The 26,074-nt window shown below is 37.0% G+C and overlaps 1 protein-coding gene across 2 annotated transcripts; it reads right to left on the bottom strand.

Moving 5' to 3' along the window:
• Window positions 1-216: 216 nt before the first annotated feature.
• Window positions 217-20,476, bottom strand: LOC115993131 (myosin-17-like). 2 transcript variants are annotated; one of them, XM_031117415.1, is made up of 39 exons: window positions 20,267-20,476; window positions 19,099-19,227; window positions 11,679-11,822; window positions 11,430-11,575; window positions 11,185-11,341; window positions 10,973-11,031; window positions 10,676-10,835; window positions 10,381-10,530; window positions 10,162-10,298; window positions 9,911-10,057; window positions 9,705-9,806; window positions 9,388-9,445; window positions 9,193-9,294; window positions 8,931-8,968; window positions 8,635-8,761; window positions 8,374-8,544; window positions 7,456-7,587; window positions 7,247-7,356; window positions 7,047-7,107; window positions 6,721-6,898; window positions 6,033-6,238; window positions 5,715-5,834; window positions 5,490-5,588; window positions 5,167-5,388; window positions 4,661-4,800; window positions 4,251-4,368; window positions 4,119-4,169; window positions 3,953-4,036; window positions 3,620-3,790; window positions 3,251-3,406; window positions 2,968-3,174; window positions 2,152-2,289; window positions 1,994-2,064; window positions 1,795-1,894; window positions 1,654-1,710; window positions 1,511-1,567; window positions 1,353-1,433; window positions 872-954; window positions 217-781 (listed from the first exon to the last, which is right to left on the bottom strand). In XM_031117415.1, the coding sequence occupies exons 1-39, from the start codon at window positions 20,267-20,269 to the stop codon at window positions 658-660; spliced, it is 4,596 nt and encodes a 1,531-aa protein (XP_030973275.1). In that variant the 5' UTR covers window positions 20,270-20,476; the 3' UTR covers window positions 217-657. The 2 variants fall into 2 exon arrangements, with proteins under 2 accessions (XP_030973275.1, XP_030973276.1); XM_031117416.1 differs by lacking the exons at window positions 217-781; window positions 872-954; window positions 1,353-1,433 and having other exon boundaries at window positions 1,505-1,567; window positions 1,654-1,703.
• Between the last annotated feature and the right edge of the window lie 5,598 nt (window positions 20,477-26,074).

Here is a 26,074-nt window from a genome sequence, read left to right on the forward strand (position 1 = left end):
GATCTAGCCAAAACCGGTGAGTATGGGTAGTGATAGTTGTTGATCTGACCAGAACATGGGCGGAAGGCAATGACGATCATATATATAGCTAGAATGAGAGACAAAAGGCAACAACACTCACGTCTGACTATACTGAGTCAACAAAGCAATAACATATAACAGTATGAAAGCCCAATTAATAACCAAAAAATAGTAATAATAATAATAATTAATAAATAAATAAAGAAGTCTCCTTACATCATATTGCACAGAAAACTATTTATACAACAAATATTAGCCCCAAAAAATGCGGCTAACATCACAAACTACAATTTGTAGTAGTTGGAAACCATAAGTGTAAAAATATTACACAAATGAAAGCCTAATAAAGAACAAAAGCAGCCTAATGTAGTGTAACGAGTAATAAGACTAGTGCAAATACCCATCCCACTACAGTGAATGAAAAATTGAAAAAATAAGAGAAAAGAATTAGACCAGACTGACCAAATAATAGCCTGGGCAGAAAAAAATAAAATAAAATGATTAATATAATTACACATTGAGCTGGACCAATGGAATATATGCAAAGGTTTTGTGGCACATCAACTTCAGATGTTCCAAAAGTAGTAGCCCATGGAAGAGAAAAGATTGCTGGCAGAGAAGTACAACCACCTGATATCATTCTGAGCGTTGTAATAAGAATGTAAAGCCCGAGTTTTCGCGAATAAGAGGAGGAGGATCAATATCAGGAACTTCAATATGTTGCATTGACTTGTAAATGTCATCCACAGTAAATGGAATGCTGGGTTTTGAACACAAGCAGTTTTGGTATTAGCTATACACAGAAGGCGTCAAGATGTGATACTAAAAGCATGCAGTTGGAAGTTTTTACCTAGAGTCGTCATCCAATAAGAAAGAACTGCTGACAGCATTGTTTGAGTCCTCAGTCATCATAATTCTCATACTTGAAATAACCTGCACATAGTGAAATTTTGAGTGGAAGTTCAACAGAAATGAACCTGCGACAGCTTGATAAATCATTTATGGAAAATTAAATAAAAGACAGAACGTCTAATGACGTAACAGGGTGAATTCTAAACAAATTGAATGATAACCTTACAAGGGACTATATAAAAACAGCAATTGCAGAAATGAATTCAAAATGTAACCACTAAAAATAGACATATTGGGTTTAATAATTTTTCTTGAGAAAAGATTATGAGATAGAAAAACTGATTAAGAGTATTCAAAATTTTTTTTATTTGGAACTAATTCCAAACACTCTTTTATCAGCATTTTTTTAGCAAAGAGCCTATGAAGGTAAATGAAGGCTGACAACTCCTAACCAACTAAAAGTTTAGTACACAACTTACATCAGTCGATACACTGTGAGTACCATATTTGTCATCCCAGTACATTGTACTGATCCTGTATAATTGCTGTATGCTAAGCACCTGAAAGAGGATGGGACAAAAAAATTAGAAAGACAGGAGGAGGGATGGAGGGAGGAAAAGAAGGGTTAAAGACTCACTGGACATAGATCATTTGTTATTTCTTTCAAGGTCTTTTTGGGCTTCTGATGTATGACCTGAAAATGAAAAGGAAAAGACTAATAAGACACATTTAATAATAGATACCTCAATAGGAATGGAAAATGAGATAAATGAATCAAACCAGGAAGCCAACTGCTTGTCGGATGTGCTTCATCTCATCCCAAGCCAAACCTACAAACTGCATGCAAATAAAGTACTAAATAAAGTCTACCAAAAGAGAGGCATGGAGAAAGAATACAAGAGATTGATCCATGGCTAGTACCTCCTCGGTCGCATCATGACACCACTGTTCCAACTCAGCCAAACCTGCCTTCAAGTATTCCCCATTGCTGAATGAACAACATTCACGCCGCAAGAGAAGGCTGCAAAAAAGAAATTTAACTTGTCAGGGAATATACCTTAATATACTCTATAATCAAAGTAAGTTGTAGGATTCTAGAAACCTTAAGTGATACTTTTACCTGTTAAATAACTGAACGTTGATGAAAGAAAATATCTGAGTGAATAATTTGCAAACTAGGAATGGAGGGACCTGTATTGTCACAATATTGAAGAGAGTTAGCCATGTAAAGAGCAAACACAATGACCCCATCTCATTGTACTTGGAAGCTCCACTTACATGGTTGGCCCTCATGATCTTCAAGTAGTTATCGACGCATTTCACAATGCTTTGCCAGTGAGCAATCAGAGCTTGTTGAGCTGCAGCATTGGCTTGCGCACGTCCCTTCACTAAACTAGCTCGGGATGTCCTAGGTGCCTGTGTCACAATTGATGAAGAAAAAAAAAATTTTAATTTAGAGCATGGATATAGCTGGCTCCTATAACTACATATGCCACCAAGACAATGGGCCTCCGGAAATATTTGTAAAACGGAAATACACATGTATGCACACTATTTTATCCTGGTACTCATGCACACTTATCAAGAAGACATGCACCATAATGCAAGCAAATGCACATGTTACTTTTTGGTCAGACTAGATGCACAACTGTTGGGATGGCTCAGGACTCAGACATGGTTAGATTATTACCCATTTTGACTTAGATAAGCACAGAGGAAAAATGATCAATTTGTTTATTAGAAACATAATCCCTTAAACTAGAAAAGGGGGTAGGGCGGGCGGGGGGAAGGTGCATTAAAAGGCGGGTAAGAAGCAGTATCTATGTACAGATGCATCACTTGAAATTCACTAGAAATTTGTACATGTTTCATCTGTTACTCATTATGCCCGAGATTAAGGTTATGGTAGGAAAAATATTCAATGCTTTTACATAGAAATCATAAATATGAGAAAGGTGCACTCATAGGCAGATGCATTGTTGTCAGAAGTAAAAAAAAAATATTTTACAATTATAAAATCTCCAAAAAACTAATATATGGAAGTAAAAAGATGTGGTAATAAAAAATGGGAAAAGAAGATAACATAGCAGTTACCTGGATACAAAATCCAAGCAATGGGGAGATCTCTTTTTTTAAATTATCTCTTATCATTCCATATATTTTTTCAAGGAAGGCTGTGAGTTGCTGTTTAAAAAGCAAAGCTGGATATTTGGCTTCAACTTGCCGTAGTTCATCCAGGCCACCAAGAATCCGACTACTAAGAAATGAGAACCCAGCACTTTGTGGAGATGCTCGAAGCCCCTATAAATTGGAATTATTTAAAAAAAAAAAATCAAACTACATGATAGTACCAAAAATAAGATGTGTCTTTCCTTACTTGAGACATCCTCCCAAATAGAGAAGTTGATGCTGATCTTCGCCGTTGTGGAGTTAAGTTTGCTGCTCCAGTTGCCTTCAATGTGCGTTGGAGGAGTAACAGCAATGTGGATGAATTTGATAGCCAATAAGCTAATACATCATTGTTATCCTGGACCTTCAGTGAGTGGCATAATGACATCAAACACAAATTAATTTATGAGTTTCTTCGCTGCTCCAGCAAAAAAATCCAGAGCTATAAAATAAGTTCATTCATTGAAACAGATTCAATGCTAAATGGCCGATCTGATTGTTCTTTTGCACAAACATAAATAATATATGATGAAACCCATACGGTACCATTCCAACTAAAACAGAAGCTAAGCCATACCTCTAGTGCCAAGCCTACTGTTTGAATGATACGGTCAAAAATATTGGTTCTTTCAACCTCAAAAGACCGCCATTGGAGAAGGCATTTGTATATTAGACAAGCAGAAACAGGTTTGCCCCCAGAAAAACCTAGATCTTGTGAAATACACTTTATTAGCAGGTCCTGGTTCTCCTGCAACCAGAGAGGATACAGCAAATGAGAAAAGACCTTAGCCAGTGTTGGTTCAGCCAAATACATAGTAAACTAAGAAGTATGGGAAGTAGAAACCCAAAATGGAGAACAAGATGTCTTTGAGGTTTAAATTTGTTTCACAAGTTTCTTACAACCACTTACCAGCTGCTTTTCATTTAGAGATTTCTGTGGCTTTTCCTCCACTTCAGTGGCTTCCCGTGAGTTAGGTACAGTGACAATTGAATCCTGAGACATTAAGAAGATGATGGGAACACATATATATTGCTTTCCTCGATTTGATATATACAAAGCAAATAAATCATCTTACCGAGGGTTTCCTTATTTCTCCATTTTGAACATTGCCATTCTCAGGAGTCCTCTGCAATTAATTGACAACTTAAAAAAATTTCCATGAACTTATGTGGTTCAGATAAATTAATTATTTTTCATGCCAGAATACCTGAATGATTGTTGTCTTTGGCCTTGCAGATAAAACTTTCCCTTTTGGTGATATGGGTATGGCTTGTTGTCGCATTACCTGATTCTCTGATTGTAAATTAGTGAGCTTCTCCTCAAGCCTGGATCAGAGGTGGAAGAAAAGTTTCAAACCACTTTAATATTTTACACATCTTGACCAACTCTTATTTATTCATGCCTTCCTTTATATGTTGAAGCTTCTGATCCCACTTTAATATTAATGTTCCAATAAAAAATTGAAAGCATAATGAAAACACTTCCATATTGTGCATATACATTAAGAACAAAGAACAGGAGTAATTGCTAGAATATGGACAAAAGGCCTCAGAGTCTGCAGGCATTTAATGTGCAATTAGCATTTGGGTTGAGATAACTTCCAAAATTATTACAAACCTTTGCACTGAATCTTGAAGCTGATCCACTTTCTTCTCTGCATCTTCAAGCTTCCTATTCAATTCCCCATTTTTGGCTTGCTCAACAGCATAAGCCTGTTTGGTCTCTTCTGCTATCTGTGTTTCTGATTGCAACAAGGCCTGTACAAATGTCAAATTCATCATATGTCATCCCCATAAACTCAACCTGTGGTTCAGATGAATTAACAATTACTTTTCTGAAATATTAGTATCAGTTAGACTGCAGTACAAAAAGTGCCATGTATAATGTGTATAACTTACTTTTAAAGGTTTCACAAACACCACATGGCATTTTGAATTCAAAAATTCAACTTCCCAGATTATAATACCTCTCCTGAATGAAGTAACCATAACAAAGATGCAGTTTCTCTAGAGAGTGTCTTGGAACTTGACACTTTTTATGTCCTATAGAATAGGGCTAAAGAATATTTAAAACAGAATGTTCAAGCAAACAGTAATTATTATCCTACAACCAAGTATTTATACCTTCAATCTTTCAACTTCAGCTGTCAACGACTCAACCCTTTGTGTATCTTGTATTATAACAGGAGTCTCCTTGATGACAGGAGGTGCTTCTTCAATAGCTTTTCTGGCTGCCTCTCGTTCTTTAATGATCATGGAGCTTGCTTCTTCTACTTGTACTTGCATTGCATGCAATGCTTCTTGTAGCTTGGCAGTTTCGCGTGCTTTTGCCTCCTCAAGATCAGTCTGTATTGACAGCAAACAAAGTAAACTCAGATTCATCCTCGACTCTGAATTAGAAGAATAAAAATATATATTTTAATAGATGGAAAAATGAGAATCCCTACCCTTAATCGCTTTTCTAATTGCAGGCGCCATGTAAGTTCTTCCACACGCTTCTCTAATTTGTCTTTTGCTTCTTTAAGTGCCCCAGTTTCCCTTGCGGCCTACATTAATTTATAGGAAATGTCAGCACTTGCTATAATTCTTTATACATAACAACCACGTCATAAACTTTCATCAAGTTGAACAAAAATGAAAGATACAAAAATATTTTAAAAAGAATTTTAAACCATTTTGAGCATTCTGAGCTCTCTTCTAGCGACTCGGCATCTCCAGCCACACTGAGAAACAATAGCTGCCTTCTGAAGACTCTTATAATAAGAATAAGCTTGGTGGCAGCGCCAATTTGCCTGTAAACCACAGATATATAAGAATCTAGAAGCAAATTTTGAATTTTCCATACTTCATAAGTCAGAGAATTGGCGTTTGAAAATGCTCTAGGGAAATCAATATAACAATCTTATCTTGAGTGGGAAATTGCATTAACACCCATATAACAATAATAATATGTATACCTAAAAGATCATATCACTGAACAATGATGATACCTGAATAATGATGGCAGCTTTAGTTTTCTTCCGTAATCTGAATTCATTGCGTGCTGTCATTGATCTTAAGCCTGTCTGCAATTTGATTGCCGATGAAAGTACCGTTTGGTGGGATTTCCTGGCACTGTATCGCCTGAAATTCTTCTGAATCTTCAGGGCTGCAGCTTCCCGTCTCAACTGCTGATACTGTTTACGAGCCATTTTACCTAAAAAAAAGCGAGAAAAGAACAGAAGAGTTCAGTCCAAGTGATTTGGTTAGTGACCAATATGATTATTTGATTGAGCTTCGAAAAACACCCAATTTTCAGAAACTGCCTTCTCAAACATTTTGCCTTTCTTTCTGATTTGGATCTTATTTATATGTAAAGAAATCATATATCTCACTATTATATCGACATGCATGACAGATTGTCAGACATTTTCATCAGTCTCTCATAATTCCAGCAATGGCAACACTTCTCATGCCATGAGATAAAAATCTGAATTTAGCTAGCAACATTAACGCATTCTTTTCAACTCTTCCTGCTTTTACCAAAATCACATATGTTGCAAATCTCATGCATTTTAATATGTTCTCAAGTTTCATACATTCTGTAATAGAAAACAAAATAATATAAAAATTGAGCATGACATTTCCTTATTTCCTACTGACAAAGTGCAGAGATTTGAAGACAATAGAAAACGATACCTCGCCAATGGGATTGTGTCTGAATAGCAGCTTTGTGCAATGAGATGAACTCTTTACGGGCAATGTACGTACGAATTTGCCGTTGGATAGTTCTAGCAGCATTTCCAAGTACCTCTGCTCTTCTAGCATCCAACTCAGCCATCTGACCCGCTCTGAGGAAAACCTTTGCTTTGCCTATCTGCCAGTTCACATTGCAGTGAATAATTATTATATACAGGGACAAAGAAAATGCATATAATATCCTGAAAAGGAAATAGAATCAAGTCAAACAACCATAAAAGCAGCTTGGTCAGGGATGAGAAGTTGAACATAAAAACTTGAATCACCTGATATCCTTTCAATCCCTTCTTATCAAGAATCATTTGGCAAGCCATTTTATCATCATAACTGAAAAGAAATGGAGAAAGCACCATTAAGTAACATTTGAGAGCTATATCAACTTAAGTGGTAAGTACTACAAAAAGCAAGTTCACAAAAGAAAAGAAAAAATCCAAAATTCTGTGTAAAAAGATTAATTATTACATACTTTCCTTCCAGAACTTCTGGAGCCAGAACACCAAAACGATTAAGAAACTCATAAAATGTGCGTCTGGTAGGATATCCAGCACAACTTATCCTGATGGCCTCAAGAACACCCTAGATGACAAAAAAAATTCAGATCATATGAAAACAAAAGTATACAAGTTTTGATGAGGAAAAAAATACAAAGGTACATTTTGACAAAATCATACTCACACCACAGCGTAATTGTTGAATGATATTAGAATTCTCAAAAATAGCAGGTTTCAGGACATTATTTGGCTTCACACATCTGATGTAATGAGGTTCTGTGGCACTCAAGGTCTCCATCAACGATTGAAGTTGTAGCTGCCAATTACCATAATTGATTCATTAAATCATTTCTCATATTCTGTAATCAAAATTATAAGAAATATTCATATTGAACACTGGTAAAATTGTCAAACACAGCATATTAGTCCACAAAAAAACAATGAACCTTGTAAAATCACCATATATACCATTACTAACAGTATCAAAATACCACTGAAGAGCTATTGAAAAAAGAAAAAGCTTGACCTTTAGGTCTATTAAATTACCGATTGTCATAAAAGTTTAAGCTATTGGAATATAGGAAATTTAATCATTTAACACTCCCCCTTACATGTGGGCCAAAACTACCTTTTAATAGGCAAGGCCCAAGACGTGGGAATTTAAATGGGAGGTTGAGTGGAGGAAACTAAGATCGAACTCAAGACCTCTTACTTTGATACCATGTTAAATTACCAATTGTCCCAAAAGTTTAAACTATTGGGATATGGTAAATTTAATCATTTAACCACATATTTCTAACAAGGTCTTCTAAAGTAAATTCCAAGCATGTGATGGGCAAAAGAAGACCACGGTATGTCAGCCAACTTGAGGCATAAAAACATAAGACTGACCACAAAGAAATTGAGGGGATTTGGCAAGGAAGATATATATATGGCAATTATTAAAGTGAAATGCAGATGGAATAGAGGTCAATGACATCATGGCATACAACAGTTAAACAAATAATTAGGATGGTTGACAACACTCACCTACACACCCATCATAGGTTATCGTTAACCCCATCCAAACAAGAGAAATTGAAAAAGATATGCATGCACTCACCTTGAAGCGTGCTCCAATGGAGGAAAATTTGGATGACTTTGATGATTCTTCTGGAAGTGGGGGAAATAGACCCACCACAAAAGAACACTTTGAGGCCGTCAATAAAGCTTGATGTTCTGCCACCACATAATCTTTGTTCTTGTCCAGGAACTGATCAGCTTGATAAGTTACCTTTAAAATTGAGAAGATTTCAGAAGCTAGAGAAAATGCCCAAAACCTTCCCAAGGCAAACAGCTAATGTGACAAAACAAAATTGTTTACCTCCCCTGCATAGTGTGATATGGTAAAATTTGTGCGAGAAAGCTTTGGTTTGATAAAGCGCTGGTGATTCTTAAATGTCTGGTACAACTTCTGTGCAAATGTTTCATGTGTTGATTTAGGAAACATACTGCATTCAAGAATCAGATAAATATCAGTAGCAGAGCAGAACAAGAAACTACCACATGTAACAGAATGCAGAGACCAGCCAAATGGAAGAAATGGAATGTAAATATCAGTTAATTATGATCAAGATTGAATCTAGAATTAAACCACATAAAGCAAGAGCAGCATATTACCAGGCCTCATCAAGTAGCGCAATAATTCCTCCAGGTTTCTGTAAAAGATCAAATTACTCATTTATTAGATAAATGATATACGGTATAATATGGTTATGATATGCACTCAAATATCAATCGACAACATTTTTTTTATTATAACTAAATACCAAATCACAACATGAATCTATTAATCTAACTACTAAAACAAAAGTCCTTTAAAACAGCCTCAAAATGAGAAACACAAAATTCTAAGTTAAAATATTGTGTAACAGCTAAAAACCTTTTCAATCAGATCAAGCACATCTTGGTTATCGACAAACTCAATGTAGCTCCAATCTATCTCTTCTTTGGTATACTCTTCCTGCTCCATTTTAAACACATGCTGCAAGAGCACAATTAAACATAACCAAAATCAGCCTATAAGCTATCTCAATAATTAGGACCCAAAACAACTGGTATTGATTAATAACCTGACCTGATTGAAATGCTGTTGCAGTTTTTCATTTGTGAAATTGATGCAGAACTGCTCAAAACTGTTTTATAAGAAGATGTCAGCACAAAAATAATGAAATATTGTTTGTAGTTGTGCACTGTTCTTTGTCTTTCTTTTCTTTTGCTTCTTGTTGTAGTTGTTAGGGTGGAGGGGAGGGGCACAATGTCATTGGAGCGCAAACTTCATAACTTTTTGTAAAATTATATAAAAACGCATGTGATGCATAGTGTCCGCTCTCTGCCTCTAAAGAAATGAAATTTATCTTGCTCCGGTGAAATCAAAAGATTGTAATAGCATACCTATTGCACTTAAAAGTTTCAAAACCATAGATATCAAGGACTCCAATTATTGACTTTGAGTTTGGATCCTGTCCAATAGAAATGTTAATTTTTTCCACAAGCCTGTCAAAACAAGTGATAAATCAAAATATTATCAAACATATACAAAAATAAGAAGACTATAATACAAACCAGGGAGAAAATAAAAGGTCTAATGAGCCCCTTACCAGTCAAACAAGCGAGAATATAGTGTCTTGGCTAATGCATCTCTGCTAGCAATTGCATTTTCAGGGTCAAGAGTTCTTGTAATAATTTCTTCAGGTGTCACCATTACACGTTTAATTAGAGCATCTTCCAAGCTCTGGGCATCACACCTGTAAAATGATTATGATTAACAGTGAAACATGACACTATTAAATAGATTTCAAAACAAGATTCAGAGATGCACTTCTAATGTGAACAACTAAAAGAAACACACCTAAGAAGTTCTGCAGTCATATTAAGATGGAATCTAGACTTTTCATCCTTAATGACTGAGGAATCTATTTCCTTCCCTTTGGCAAAATTAATATTACCAAGGTGAAGAATTGCAGCTACAACCCTGAATATTGCCTCCTGAAAAGAATTATATAATGATGAGAAATATGGTTGAACCTTCATAAAGAACATGCATCATCTAAAGTTGCAGAAAGGCAACCTGTTCTTCCTCATTAATTCCAACTATTTCCATAGCCCTTCTGGTTGTAAGATATTCATGAGCATCATTTACACCATCCAGCTCATAGCAATTTGATTGATTTAAATAATGGAAAGTTTTTGGACTCCCCAACTTATATTTCTCAATGTCCTACAAATATTTGAAAACAAAAGGTAAAAATAAAAATTTTGAAATGGAACTTATACTTACAGATAACACTAACAATAGTTGAACTTCCTTGATTTAAAAGATAAATATAGAGAAACAAATTGACAAGCAGAATAGTGTAAAATACCTCAGGTGGTGCAGCACAAAGGAGGTAAAAGCAATGGTAATTTCTTTCAGGAACAGAAATCTGGCAAACACGAGACCTTTCGAGCAGATATGTTCTAATTGCTGCCCCAGATATCCTCCCATTCTTGTCGAATTGGATTTCAACAAATTTACCAAAACGACTACATAGTAATGTCACGATGACATGAAACAGACATTATAATGAGAACTTCAAAAAGAGATATCTCAAAATAAGCATGGTTAAGAAATATATGCAGTCTGTATAATCAAAATGAAGTTCCATATGATTAATACACACCTTGAGTTGTTGTTCCGAACTGTTTTGGCATTACCAAAGGCCTCAAGAACTGGGTTGGACTGTAATATTAAAAAAAAAAAATTTAAATATGAGGATATAAACCTTGTTTTAACTTGATTCTTGAGATAATATGTCGAGTATATGCTCATATAGGGAACTTTGAAATCCAGAAATAGAATGTAACTAATAATAACTTCATCATACATTCATACCTCCAGAACTTGCTGTTCAACTGTTCGTCCTTCTACTCCAGATCGCCCACCTAAGTGTGCAAGATATCTCATGAGCATCTTTGTTGTCTCAGTTTTACCAGCGCCACTTTCTCCACTAACCAAAATTGAATTGCTTTTTCCTTCATTAATCATTGCCCTATTATCTTAAACAGCATGTCAAATAAGAAACTACCCCACAGGTAAACAAAAAAGTAGTGACATCCAGAAGGTGAATCTAAATTAACCTGTATGCAACATCTGCAACTGCAAAGACATGAGGACTCAGCTCCCCAAGAGCAGCTCCTTTGTATTGTTCCATCATGTGTGTGTCATATAGATGAGGCAATCGTTGAAATGGATTAATTGCTATCAGGATATTTCCTGTGTATGTCTGAGAAAGGTAATTTCAAGTATTACATCAAAAAATTATTTCTAAACAATTGCTTCAGCATATTAACATGTCCCAAGGAAAGATAAAAAGTAACATAGCTCACATAGATTTCATTAAGTTCATATCTAGTGGCCAAGTTTTGCAGAACTCCAGGTTCGTGCAAATAGGAAAGCTTTGTCATGTCATCTACCCCTCCAGGAGGAGCTTCAGTATCCTTTGGAAACACTTTTGATATACTTGTAATGACCTGCACCAGTCATCAACTTGATTAGAACCAGATTTACATGCAAGAGAAACACAGAAAAACTTTAGGTGCGGATTACCTAAAAGTTGCACTTTCTTTTAGAGAAATTGACTGAACTATAGATAAATTAAAGATACATTGGAGAATTATATACTAATACGTTCAATTTCTTACTACTGAACAGAGAGGCTAGGTCTATCTGGACAAACCATTAGCATTAGTTCAAGAAGAGTATTTGGTATAAATAGGAGTTCTTCTATGTTTGGCTTAGGAACAAATTTATTGTATTTATGAAAATGCAGGAGTTATTCTCATGTTTGTTGTAGAACACTTAGAAAAAGTCCTAGAAGCTGGGTAGCAAATGCGACTTAATAAAACAGTCTTATTAGAATAGAGATCTTCATTTAGTATTGTACAAAATGTTATATGATATGGCAAAACTTGCAACATGTTCTGTTATCAATTTTTAATTGTGTTGTTACCATCACTTTATTTTACAAGTCTTTGATAGGAAGATGGCAGGCTAATATGAACTGACTCTTCACATGATTGTGCAGCTCTGATCACCATATCAATAGGGTTTTGCCCCCTTTAGATTGTTGTCTGCAGTGACACTCTAATGACCTTGATTCTGGATAGGCAAACAATAATCTTTCTTTCTTTGCTTCATAGTTTACACTATGCTCATGCTTAACCTCTTGTTTCATCTATAATTAATTCTGCTATTAATCTTAGATTAGATTATATGGTTGAAAGCTCCCAATATACTCAACATAACTTCTGTAATAAATCATTGAAAACCACTTTACTTGAACCTGTATTCTCCTATATTTTTAGAAGAATTTCGAAATTCTCAAAAAAATTGTGTTTAGATGAGGAATTTTGAGGTGAAATTTTACTCAAAGTTGTAACTTGATAGTTCCCAATATTGGTTTCCTTTGTTTGTGTTAACAAGAAAGGTAACCCAAAAATCCTGCAGAATTTTGAACTTGGAATCAAGTATCCAAATCCCAAGTTCAAATTCCATAGGGAATGTGTCATTTGATGATCATATGGTATCATAATTGGCAGTGGTGACAATTGTGGTGGTGGTAGTGGCAATGCCGATGAGTGCTAGTTGTGGCAGTGGTGATGGCCGTGACACTGGCAGGTGATGGTAGTGGTACCAGCAATGGCAGTGGCAACAACTGTTAGGGATTGTATTGCAATTGTATTCTAATGAGGAGGGAAATCAGTTAGTGACAGTTAATGGCAGTTATTGATAGCTGTGAGTTGGTTGTGACAGTTGGCTAGTGGTTACTATATCAATCAGTTAGAGTAGGGGGTTAGGGAATTGCTAAGTGATGTATAAAGAGGGCATTACTGATTGAATGAAGATTAAGCAATAAAAATGTTCTAAATTCAGTTCCAATTCTTTTCTTCCTTTTCTCTCTCTCTCTCTCTTGGAGGACGAGCTGACCTCGAATACAGCTAGATACATACACTTCTTGATTTCCACACTTAACAATTGGTATCAAAGCAGTGATTCTGTGACAACAATGGGTGAGACACAATCCACTGCCACAACCAATGAAGCTATTGCTTCTCTTCGAGCTACTTTAGATCATCATAGTAAAGACATCCGAGAGATTCAAAAGATACGAGAAATCCATACCAGAACCTTGAACAAGATGAATCATCATCCCACAGCTATTTTGCAGAAGCTAAGTTCTGATGATGAACCCAGGGCACGATCATCTCAAGAAAATTCACCCCCAATTCGAAGTTCTTCAGCATTACCTCTTGTGAAACCTGTTAAGCTTGATTTCCCATGCTTTTCAGGTGAAGACCCTGCCAGCTGGGTGTATAAAGCCAAGCAATATTTTGGTTATTACCAAACCCCAAATGCAGAGAGAATACTGATTGCCTCCTTTCATATGGATCAAGAAGCCCTGATCTGGTTCCAAGAAGCAGAAGAGGCTAGTGTGTTTTTTGATTGGGAGTCATTGGTGCAAGCACTACACGTGAGGTTTGGTTCTACAGCTTATGATGATCCTATGGAGGTGCTAACAAGGCTAAGGCAGATGTCAACAGTTGCTCTGTATAAGGCAAAGTTCGAAGCTGTGTCTAATAGGATCAAAGGCCTTTCTCCATTACACAAGATGAGTTGCTTTTTAAGTGGCTTAAAGGATGAGATAAGACTACTAGTAAGAGCATCCACAGAAGGTGTGGCAAATGTGCCAAATGCCAGATATTTGGCACATTTGCCACACCAAACACCAAAAATCCCTTTTATCAGATGTGCCAAATCCCATAAAATTTACCACATGTGAACAGTACCGTTGCAAATTTGCAACGGTACGGACGAGAATGCTAAAAAAAAAAAAAAAGTTTTTTATTCATTCTCTCTCATCCTTTTTTACTTTCTCTCTTCTCTCTTTCTTTTTCTTTTTTCGTTCTCTGCCACTCCATCTCTGTCACTCTCTTTTCCTCTTTTCTTGTTCTTTCTCCAGAAGCTTCACTTCTGTTGGACTTTTCTTCTCTTGCTTTGTTCCACGAGTCAAGGCGTAATTGATCCCAGAAGATTATTTTTTTAGATATTAATTATTTTTTTAATTTTTCTGGGTTCTGTGGAGTAGATGAATTTGGTGGGTGATTTCAGATCTGTCTTTTAGAGCTTACCGAATCTGGGTTTTGTTGCTTGGACTGAACCAAGAAAAAGGGTATGTTCTTTTGCTTCTGAATCTCAGCTCTATTGGGATTTGATATTTTGTTGCTTTTGCTTTTGCCGATCTCACCGCCGATGGTTGGTTGAGTTTTTTCATTGATTGATCTGTTGGGTTGGAGTTTTGTTGAAGATTTTGAGTTTTTTTATTTATTTATTTATTTATTATTTTGTTGAGGTTTTTGGATTTGGAATTTGTTGGAGGATCCGGTGATTGTGGATGTAGTTTGTGGCGGCGGTTGTAGCGGTGGTTGTTGTTGTGGCGGTGGTTGTAGCAGTGGCCGTTGGTTCTTGGGTGGTGGCGACTGCCATTGGCTGTGCATTTGTATATTTGCTGGGTTTTGGGTAAATATATTATTTTAATGTGTAGTAAATATTATTTTAATGTATAGAATTGAATGATAAAACATCTGATAAATGAAATGTTGTAAAATGATGTGGTAAAATAATAAAGTAGGCATTTGGTATGGTAAAATGGCATAATTTATACAACAGCTACTACGGATGCTCTAAGGATGCTTAACCCTCAATCCTTTTTTTTTTATAAGTAATAAGATATATTGATAAAAAGGAACACCCAAGTGCACCGGAAGTGAACAAGGGATAGGAAATCAAATACAAAAATTACAAGAGTCTAGGAAAACAATAAAAGAAGGGAAAGATTTATTTTGCAAAGCAAACAACCAATCCCTTAAAGTTCTAAAAAAGAGAAGCTTGAGTTCCGGAATAGATCTCTCAGAATCTTCAAAACATCTACTATTCCTCTCCCTCCAAAGGCACCACAATAAGCAATGAGGAATGATAGACCAAATAAAACCATTTTGATGACGACCAAAGCTGCCTTGCCAACAACGCAGTAGCCCCAAAACAGAGTGTGGCATAACCCAAGAAACTCCAAAAAGACCCAAAACCATAGACCATAGATCCGAAGCAAAAGGACAATGAAGGAATAGATGGTCAATCGATTCACCATTTCTCTTACACATGTAGCACCAATCCAAAATCCAGGAGGAATATGTGCTAAGTGTTAGAAATCAACACTAACTCTCTTGTTTCTAGAAACTTCTAGAAACTCCTAGAACATCTCACACATTCTCTAGAACCTTCTCATGCATTCCGGGTTTCTCCATGAGATGTCTCTCTTTAGTTCTCTAGAGACTTCTATGTAGAAGTAAAACTCAACCACCTGTTTATAGAATAGTCTAGAAGGCTGGAGAATGGCATTCATTTAATGCCAATAAAAAGGAAGATGCTAGCAGCTTCAAGTTGGTTTCCTAACCAACATACACCTAGTATAAATAGATGTGGTGATATATGAAAGTGTGTGAGTGTGTAAGACTAGTGAGAGACTTGTGAAGAGAATGAGTGTCATAAAGCACCAAGTGAGAGATGTGTGAAGTTGTATGAGAAGGTGAAGTGTGTGCCATAGATAGCAAGTGTGTAGAGTGAAATAGAGTCAATGTTTGCAATGCACTAGTGTTAGTAAGTCAAAGCATTAGTGCTTGTAAAGTGTTGTAATTCAAAGAGTCAAGTTTTTAATAAAAGCTCTTTGTTCAATCTTTTGTTTAATAATCTAGTGTCAAAGCTTCCGCTAACTCAACACTAAGTTGCAAGAGAAATGCGAAGTATCAACAAGAATCTGGTAAGAATTCTATCTTGGGGTTGCCTAAGGGTAATACAATGGTAGAAGCTAAAACTAGGATACCTATTAAGAGAATAACACCTGCACAAATGGAAGAGAGAGAAAAAAGGCTTATGTTATAATTGTGATGAGATGTGGGGGCCCAAGCATAAATGCAAGAATGTAAAATTGTTTCTTTTAGAAGAGATTGAAATGGTTCAAGGTTTACAATCTGGGATGCAAATTACTAAGTTAGAAGAGGATGTGGATGGTGATGTTGTTACCAAGATTGCTGAGAACAATCAGACCAATCAAGAAGAGGATATTGAGATCACTTTGTATGCTTTAACAGGTACCCCTACACCTGGTACTATGAGAGTTAAGGGTAAAATCAATGGTAGTGGGTTAGTGATACTTGTCGACACTAGTAGTACTCATAACTTCATTGATGCATCATTGGTTTCTAGTTTACAACTAAGAGTTGATGCTACAATTGAAAGTTAAGGTGGCCAATGGTTCTATTGTGAAGACTCATGGGTTCTGTAGTAAGGTACCAGTGTGTGTTCAAGGAGTGGAGTTTTGTATCCAATTCCATGTATTGGCATTATGGGGTTGTGATGCAGTGTTGGGTACTCAATGGCTGAGCACTCTTGGAGAGATACAATGGAATTTCCAACTCTTAACTATGAGTTTTTACTATGGGAGTCAGCAAGTCTTGTTGCAGGGTTTGAGACCATCTTCAGGGTCCTCTCTAATGGATTGTGATCAATTCTTTAAAACTTCAGTAAGGAAAGGATTTTTACTGCAAATTTCTACTGCATAAGTAGATGTGCCAGCAGCCAAGGTGCCTACAGCAGTAGAATCATTACTGCAAGAGTTTAACCATGTCTTTGAGACTCCAAGGGGTTTGCCTCCTCTTAAGGGACATGAATATCAGAGTAATCTTAAGGAGGACACTCAACCAGTTTGCCAGAGGCCTTAAAGATATCCATTTTATCAAAAGAATGAGATTGAGAAGATTGTGAAGGAATTGTTGTCTATTGGTTCAATTAGGAACAGTTGCAGCCCCTTTGCTTCTCTTGTCTTGTTGGTGAGGAAGGCAGATGGATCATGGAGAATGTGTATTGACTATAGGGCATTAAACAGCAACACTGTTAAGGACAAGTTTCCCATTCCTATCATTGAAGAATTGCTGGATGAGTTGAATGGAGCTGTTATTTTTTCTAAGCTTGACTTAAGGTCTAGATACCATCAGATCAAAATGAAGGAAGAGGACATACCCAAGACAGTTTTTAGGGCACATGAAGGCCATTATGAGTTCTTAGTTATGTCGTTTTGCTTGCCCAATGCCCCATAAACTTTCCAATCCTTGATGAATCAGGTATTCAAGCCCTTTCTAAGGAAGTTTGTGTTAGTCTTATTTGATGATATACTGATATATAGAAAATCACTGCCTGATCATATCCTCCACCTTAGAACTGTTTTGGAGATTTTAGCTGCCAATAAATTGTATGCCAAAAAATCTAAATGCACGTTTTCTTGTAAAGAAGTGGAGTACTTAGGACATGTGATCACTAGTGAAGGAGTACACACTGACCCTAAGAAGACTGCTGCTACGCAGCAGTGCCTATTCCTAAGGATATTAAGTCCTTGAGAGGGCTCTTAGGTCTCATAGGGTATTACAGAAAATTTGTCAAGGGGTATGGCTAGATTGCAGCTCCTCTGACAGCCTTGTTGAAGAAGGATTCATTCTCTTGGTCAGATGAGGCTGAGTTGGCTTTTCAGCAACTCAAGACAGATATAGTTCAACCACCTGTGTTGGCTTTTCCTAATTTTGAAAAACCATTTGTTGTGGAGTGTGATGCTTCAGGGAGAGGGTTGGGTGCAGTTTTGATGCAGCAAGGCAGACCTATAGCCTTTCACAGTCAAGCTCTCAAGGGTAAAAATTTAGCCTTGCCTACATATGAGAAGGAATTGTTAGCTCTAGTCACTACTGTCAAGAGGTGGAGAGCATACTTGGTGGGAAGACCTTTTGTTGTCAAGACTGATCAGCAGAGCCTAAAGTATTTGTAGGAACAGAAAATTGGCACCCCAGCTCAGCAAAAGTGGTTTACTAAATTGTTAAGGTATGCTTTTATAGTAGAATATAAGAAGGGGAAGGATAATTTGGTGGCTGATGCAGTGTCTAGGAAGGTGAAACTGAAGATTGTGTCCTTGATGGTGACTTAAGTTCTCAGGATGGGGTTTTGTTTGCAATTGTATTCTAGTGAGAAGGAGGGAAATCAGTTGGTGACAATTAGTGGCAGTTATTGATAACTGAGAGTTGGTTGTGACAGTTGGCTAGTGGTTACTGTATCAATCAGTTAGAGCAGGGGATTAGGGAATTGCTGAGTGATGTATAAAGAGGGCATTACTAATTGAATGAAGATTAAGCAATCAGAACGTTCTAAATTCAGTTCCAATTCTTTTCTTCCTTTTCTCTCTCTCTATCTCTCTCTTTTTCTCTCTTGGAGGACCAACTGACCTCGAATACAGCTAGATACATACATTTCTTGATTTCCACACTTAACAACAACATTGACAATGATAATGAAGGCAGTAGTAGTGGTGGTGGTGGCGGCAGTGGCATTAGTATCAAGAGTAGTAATTGTACCATCATCGTTTTAACTACTAAAAGAGTCTAATTTCTTAATTTCAAGATCTACCAAACCAAATAATGCAAAATTAAATTGATAGACTTGAAATTCCCATCATTTTGAAAATTCCAATCATTTATCAAATCCAAATACAAGGTAAAATATTTTCAGAAAGAAGGATAAATACATACAAAACCTATAATGCTCATTTATGTCACAAGTCACAAATGTTCTCAATAATTCCATTTGCATACAGAAGTGGTAGATTTAAGGGACAGGTCCATTCATACAAAAATAACCAAGTAAAGGAGCACTTACTGTTTTTCCATTGGTGGTTTTGACATGAACCTCCTGGCCATTGATTCGAGTAACTTCCCCATCCAACCATGCCAAAACTGGATCTTCAACCCATACATGAGAACCCACAACTATGTTAACCAGTGATGCCTACAAATAGCAAGAACGCAGAAAAAAAACATCAAAGTTTGAATGAAGTCCAAAAGTGCATTAAAGACTTACAAATTCATCGTGAAAATGATGTTTCCATTAAAACTTAAGACTATGACAGAGCACAAAACAGCAATATCAATATCCATAACAGCATGTTATAAAAAAAATAGAGAGCATAAGATACATTGCTACTAAGATATAAGAAATTAATAGAGCATTAATTACATCAAACATTCATGAGTAAGCATGCAATCTAGATCAAAGTCTTGATGAAACTATCTAGTTCTGTAAAGACAAGAAGTAAACCTTAGCCAGTACCTATAGCCAAAAAGACACTTCTTGATTCAGAAACCTCCTAATTTCCAAGCAATTGTAACCTTTTTGATGAAATTAAAACCAACATTTAAATTTAATTAAAAGTATCTATTTTTAATAAGATATTGTCACTATAATTCTCAAGTATCACAATTTGTTGCCTTCAGAGTAGAGAATTATGAAAAAAAAAAAAAATACACAAACCCCAATTCCTTAAATTTGAATAATAAAAAATAAAACAAATTCCAACCAAAATTAAATTTCTTCAAACAAACAAGTTAAAACACACATACACACAAGGTAAGCCCATAACAGATAGCAAAAGACAACAAAACTTCAACCAGTAAACCTACAAATAAGAGAGAGAGAGAGAGAGAGAGCAGCTTGGAATGAATAAAAGAGAACTTATCTCGAGAAAAACAAAAACAAAACAAAACAACACAGAACAGAGAAAATGATAAGAGATAACTTAAAGAAAAGTTGAATTCTATTGAAAATCAAGAACAAACCCAGTTCCTCAAAATTTAGAAACACACAAATAAAGTCACCCCCAACTCAAAATTCAAAACACATGGTAAAAAACCCAGCAAGAACAAGTCACACAAAACAAACCCTCAACAGGCAAGCACAGCAACAAATACAAAAGAAGGAGAGAGAGAGAGAGAGAGAGAGCAATGAAGTAAACAAACAAAAACAAAGGTGGCAAGCTTTGAAAATTTACCATTCCAAAACAAATTCCACTATTTGCACTTGAATTCAGCAACCCCAGCAGATCAAATAAGAAGCCTCAATCAAGTAGCTTTTCATTTCAAACAAAACACCCACCAATTCCTTCCCTCTCAAACGAGTCAAACCCAACTCTCTCTCTCTCTCTCTAAACTTTGGTTCAGTTCACTGTTCCTTTCTCTCTCTAAGCTTTGGTTCCTCCCTCTCTCTCTCTCTAACTTCAAAGTTTTAATTTTTTTTTTTTTTTTCTATCTGGGTCTCTCTCTTTCTCTCTCAAAACCTTGCTTGCTTAACTCACCGTTCCTTTCTCTCTCTAAGCTTTGGTCTCTGTCTCTAAAACTTCGAGGTTGTTTAAGCTATTTTTTGTTGTTTATTTATATTTTTCTGTGTCTCTGTTTTTAAACGAGGTTTTGGACTTGTATGGGGCAGTAAGAGCGATGTGGGGACAATGGTGGTAATCAGCTACACACGGCTACACAACACCACTCTATTTGTGTGTTTACATTTACAAAGCTCAAAACGACCAGTCACGTTGGGACCCATTATTATTGACTAATCAAGCAAAACATTTAATGGGTTTTAAAGTTTAATCACCTGATTACAGTGAGTTATAGACTTACAGTCAACTCGTAAACTTGTAAAGGCTTTTATAGTCAAATAAGAAATTTACGGGCCTATATAAAAAAAACAATTAGTTTCTTAATCTGATAATAAAAAAATAATCATTATAACAAATACTATAAATTGAAATTTTACATATTTATTAACAACAAAAAACTTATTTACAAATTTGCACGAGTTGTTTGAGTTTAATTACATACTTAATCTAACAAGTGCCTTGTAATTCAATTTACATTTTTGGATGTTTCCAATAGAGATGTCTCGGTTCGAATCTTCTCACTCTTAACTATCAAATTATCAACCAAAAGCTATGTACTTAACAAAATCCAATGGGTTGCCCAAATGTACGTAACAAGATCCACAAGGTTCTGAATTTAAAACCTCTTATCAACATTTTTGGATCAACTTAAGAAATTACTCTGTGTAATCTATGTGGGACAAAGAAGTTACATACTCAGCAGATAGTAAGGTGCTCATCGAACTCTAGACATTCTCATAAAAAAAAAATCATGTTATGAATCCATTGTTTCCTTCTTTCAATTTTTCAAACTATAATGCAAGAATGGATGTTCAGTGTAAAGTAAATATTTTTCAAAAATGATTATGGTTGACGTTAAAACTCTCTCTCTCTCTCTCTATATATATATATATATATATATAATTCAATTCATTATTTACTTTATTTGTTAATATATATATATATATATATATATATATAACTTTTACAAATTGAGCTAACTAAAATCAACAAAATTTAATTACCTTAATCTTAAATAAAAATAGTTTTTTTGTTTTTTTAGTGACGTGTCTTAAGTGTTTTGTTTGTTAGCAAAAATGACTTTTACTAAAATTTGTACAAATAACATCTTTTGAAAAAGCATCATCCTTCTTCTTTTTTTCCAAAAATGCGCTTTTTAATTTAACTTTGTGCAAAAAATAAAATTAATATACCAACAGAATCCAAAAATACACATTTTAACTTGAAAGAGCATTTGTTTGGTCACAATAAAGGGAATCGAAAAGAAATAAATAAAGGGAATCAAATGGGGCCTTAAGTTGTCAACTCTATATATCAAAAAAGACATTCTAGATTTGCTATATAAAGTAATGATGAGTTTGATACACCAAGTGAAGCACGTAATGCATGGTGGCTAACTGGCTATCAAATAACGTGCTAAAAATTATACTCCTCTTCTATATTTTATTGTTAATATGTAATTTTATTTGTAAGTTAAGTACATGTTTGAATGATGCACATATGATTTGTTTGTTGAAAGTCTCAAGCTCATGTGTCGGCCCAAACAAAAAACCATTTTTATAGCTTTTACAAGTCAAGTTGAGCTATCTATATATCAATTACTAAAAAAAAAAAGGAAAAAGGCATTGTCCTTCCTTTATCCTTGTGATAGCTCATAATTCTCCGTCTAAACTGTAAAATTGAGCAATATCCCCAATTAATTATTGAAAATGAGCTTATCAATAAAAAAGAAAAAACTATTGAAAATGGGCAACTGCCCCTTTATTGTTAGTTAAAACCATAAACTCATTACAAAATCCTTTGAATTTTGAAATATTCCACAATTAAATTACTAAAATATACTACTCTTAAGGGTGGAATTGCAAATGACTTAATAGTTAAGGGGAGAAAACTACAAATAAAACAATAGATAAAGAGGGAATGGCTTTTACCTTTTTTTTCCTTTTAAATATGTTTAGAAAATATAATGATTACTTATAAAACTTCTCATATTTACATTTCATTAGAATCATATCACATCTGTGAGTTTCAATTAGCTCAACTGGTGAAGTTTCTGATAGTTGAATAAGAGATCTAAGATTTAATCCCTACCTACATCAAAAGCTGATTGGTATTTTAATTTGATGATAAAAAGTTATCATTAAGAGCGGACGTCATAGGTTGAAACTATCTCAAAAAAAAAAAAAAATCATGCCACATCACATTCTGTTTAAATAATATAATAAGTTACTTCAAAAACAAACACAATTATAATAAATAAATGTTAATATCATAATTATCAACTTTCATATTTAGGAAAAAAAAAAGAATATTATATACATAAATACAATATTCTCTATGTTTTATTATTATTATTTTCTTAAATATGAAAGTGGATAAGTATTGTAAGGGGCGGATTTTGAAGCCCTGGCCCAGCAAGCAGGCGATTCTGGCCCAAAAGACCCTCAGCAATGAATTTTTAGAGAGTGGGACGCAGAACTAGGTCTTGACAGAGTAAACGTAATTGTTAGTAAGCCATGCAACCGCTCGAACGTGGGAATACTTCATTAAGTTTCCTGGGATAACAGTTCGTGGGGCTGTACCCAATGTTTCGTTTACAGAATTCCTTTCTTTCTCTCTCTCCCTTTCCTTACTTTTTTCTCTCCAGCTTCCAATCCCCTGGTCATGGGGATTTTCTTCTCTTATATAGCATCCTTCAAATGATAATGACCCTACACTTGTTAATCATCTGGGCCTCTACTTGAGTGCCTATCCCATAGGACATTCTCCTTCTTTTCTGTGAGTTGCACTGGCCAAGATAATACTGTTCTCCTGTCCTCTCCACATTAATGCGGTTGGAAAAGTAGCTTTCTTGCATTTCATGCGGCAGTTGTGGTTGCCCCCTGAACGTCTAGCATTTTCCTTTGATTTTGGATGACTTTTCACCATGTAAAGGGTGTGAATTGGACTCCCGTTTAGTGCGTCCGAGGAGGCACTCCTCCTCGGACGCCCCTTAAACAAGCCCGGCCCAACATGATTGGGCTGGGGGTCCTCTGTCCGTGTCTTCGCTTCCTATTATGGCTGGGCTTTGTACGAGTACCAAGGCCCACCGTTGACTGGTAAATTTTACCCCCACAATAGCCCCTTAAAATTTCGGCTCTTTCTTCTTGGTCCGAGGAGGAAAGGCGGGATTTTGATGCCTACTGGACAGTTCGTTGTGGATTCCTACTTCACACGTGCAGGGGCGTGCCCTCACGCGCCTCATTAATGCTGAAGGCGTTTAATGACCCGGGGGGAAGTAATTGTAGCTTTTTGGAGTTTTACGCTCTTTCAAACTAACGGTTGGAGACCGGATCAACGGTGGACAACGTTTCATTTGCTCTAGGCGGGAGTGTGTCTGTCCAACTCCCTCTGAGTATATAAGGTTTTGAAGCCGTTCATTCCTCGCTTTTGACGAACACTCCAGTATTCAGAACATCTCAGAGCCTTCTCCTTCAGCACGTTCTTACCTTCGCCGCCATTCTCTTGAAGATTCCGTCGAGTTTCTTACCAGTAAGTGTGCGCTTCTTCTTCGTTACTCTTCTTTAGACAAACTGCCTTCACGTTGTCTAGGATTAGAGGGGATGGGTAGGCTTGAAAAAATGGTAGACTCTCCGGCCGGTATGGTGGGCTTCAGGGCGAAGTATCGTATTCCACCGGAGGTAGGTTTAGAGTATTGCCACCAGGAGGAAATTTTGTTCAAGAGAAGAACGGGGGAAGTCGCAATTCCAATGATAGCCTTCGTGGAAGGAGGAATGATGATTCTAATGGGGAGAATAACTAGGGACTACCTACGTGGTCATAGATTGGCCCTCCACCAGTGCACCGCGAACCTGTTCCGGATCTTGGGGTGCACAAAGGTCTTAAACGACCAGATGAACCTCGGCCTTTCATGGCACGACGTGGTTCATCTCTATGAATGTCATAAGCTCGGCGACTCATACTACTTAAAGTCCAGGACCGACGAAGCGAGGTTGATATCCTGCCTTCCCAAGTCCAGCAAAGGCTTAAAGGATGACCATTTGATCGTCTCCGGACCATGGCACGACGGCATTCACTGTCCGACTAGGGTAGGAACGCCAGGTGGGGTGTCATAGAACTAGATTCCGTGGAGAAGACCTTAGTTTTGAGCTCTCCCCCCCTTCTCTCTTTCTTTTAAAATTATTGCTTTGGTTGCATGTCTCCTCGGACTAACGTAACCCCTTTAACGGTCTTTGCAGATAAAGGGCGAACATCCCCTCGGCTGAGCTTGGTCAACGTCCCGGCTCTAAATTACCTCCTGAGATCTAAGATTTTCGTAAGCGAGGACAGACAATTGCGGTCGGCTCCTTTGATTTTAGATTTTGTTCCCCTCACTCGGTCCTTGGTAGACACCGGTCAAGCTATAAGGGCTGGCAGCCCACTGTTGGCACGTATTGACGTGTCTATACCAAGGTTTCTTGCTTCAACAGACTTACCTCCCGTTCAGCTGCCTGCCCAACGCGCCTTTCCCGCAGTGATTATCCCGTAGGAGGAGGCTGGTTCTTCACGTTCATCCTTAGAAGAACAAATAGACCAATTTCGATTTACCGAGGAAGGAGAGGTGTTGGCCAGGGTAGAAGAGCTCTCGGACTCCGACACAGATTTGGACCGTGCCTCAGCAGCCCCTGACCCTGGTTTAGTCGTCGCACAAGTCGATGCCAGCCAAGAGACTGAGGAAGAAGCGATGGACTTGAAACCAAGGTCTGGCCTCAGGAGCCTTCTATCCAACAGGAACAAGGGGCAATCCTCTAAGGACGTCCAGAAGGAACAAATTGCCCCTAAGGTTCCTACTCCTCCTCTTCCTCCTACATCGGATGCGGCGCTACAGCCTATGCCCAATCTAAGGCGAAAAAGGCCTGTAGAAGAACCAGAGGAGGGAGAGATTGGCCGTGAAAAGGCCCGGCCTCAGAAGAAGGGCAAGGAGGCAAAAGAGCCTCGAGAGAAGAGGACTCGGTCCGTCGATAGCCGAGATGAGGCGGCCATTCGGAGGGATCAACGAACGTGGTCGCCACGAATCGAATTAGACGGCGCTCCGATCCCCTGGGACGCGACCCTGTGGGAATCCCAACGAGGGCAGGCATCATTCCTGGCTGAGGCCTTGCAGCAGCCTCTGCTCTTGCCTCCTAACATGGAGGGTCTTAGAAAGACTCGGCAGCAAGACCTTTTCATGTCATTGAAGAGGGACATGGCCATGGTAAGTGAAATCTTCTATCTCGTTCTCCTATTTTGTATCCCCTCATCGTCATATTTTAACAGGGTCTTTATTTCCTTCTGGGCACAGGTTACTCAACAAATTTTTGTTGCTGAGGAGTGGGCCAAGAAGGCCCATAAGGACTTGCATAGGGAGGCTCAGTCCCGCTCTGCCGCCGAGAAGACCGCTGGCGA

This window comes from Quercus lobata, chromosome 5 (assembly GCF_001633185.2).
Source record: "Quercus lobata isolate SW786 chromosome 5, ValleyOak3.0 Primary Assembly, whole genome shotgun sequence".
NCBI lineage: Eukaryota > Viridiplantae > Streptophyta > Magnoliopsida > Fagales > Fagaceae > Quercus > Quercus lobata.

Excerpts from the sequence above, each read along its gene's own strand:
- LOC115993131 (XM_031117415.1), bottom strand. Across the intron at positions 11,576-11,678 it reads ATGAACTTAATGAAATCTAT|ACATACACAGGAAATATCCT; the intron begins GTGAGCTATGTT and ends TACCTTTCTCAG. Across the intron at positions 4,801-5,166 it reads CTGAAGTTGAAAGATTGAAG|GCCTTGTTGCAATCAGAAAC; the intron begins GTATAAATACTT and ends ACATTTGTACAG.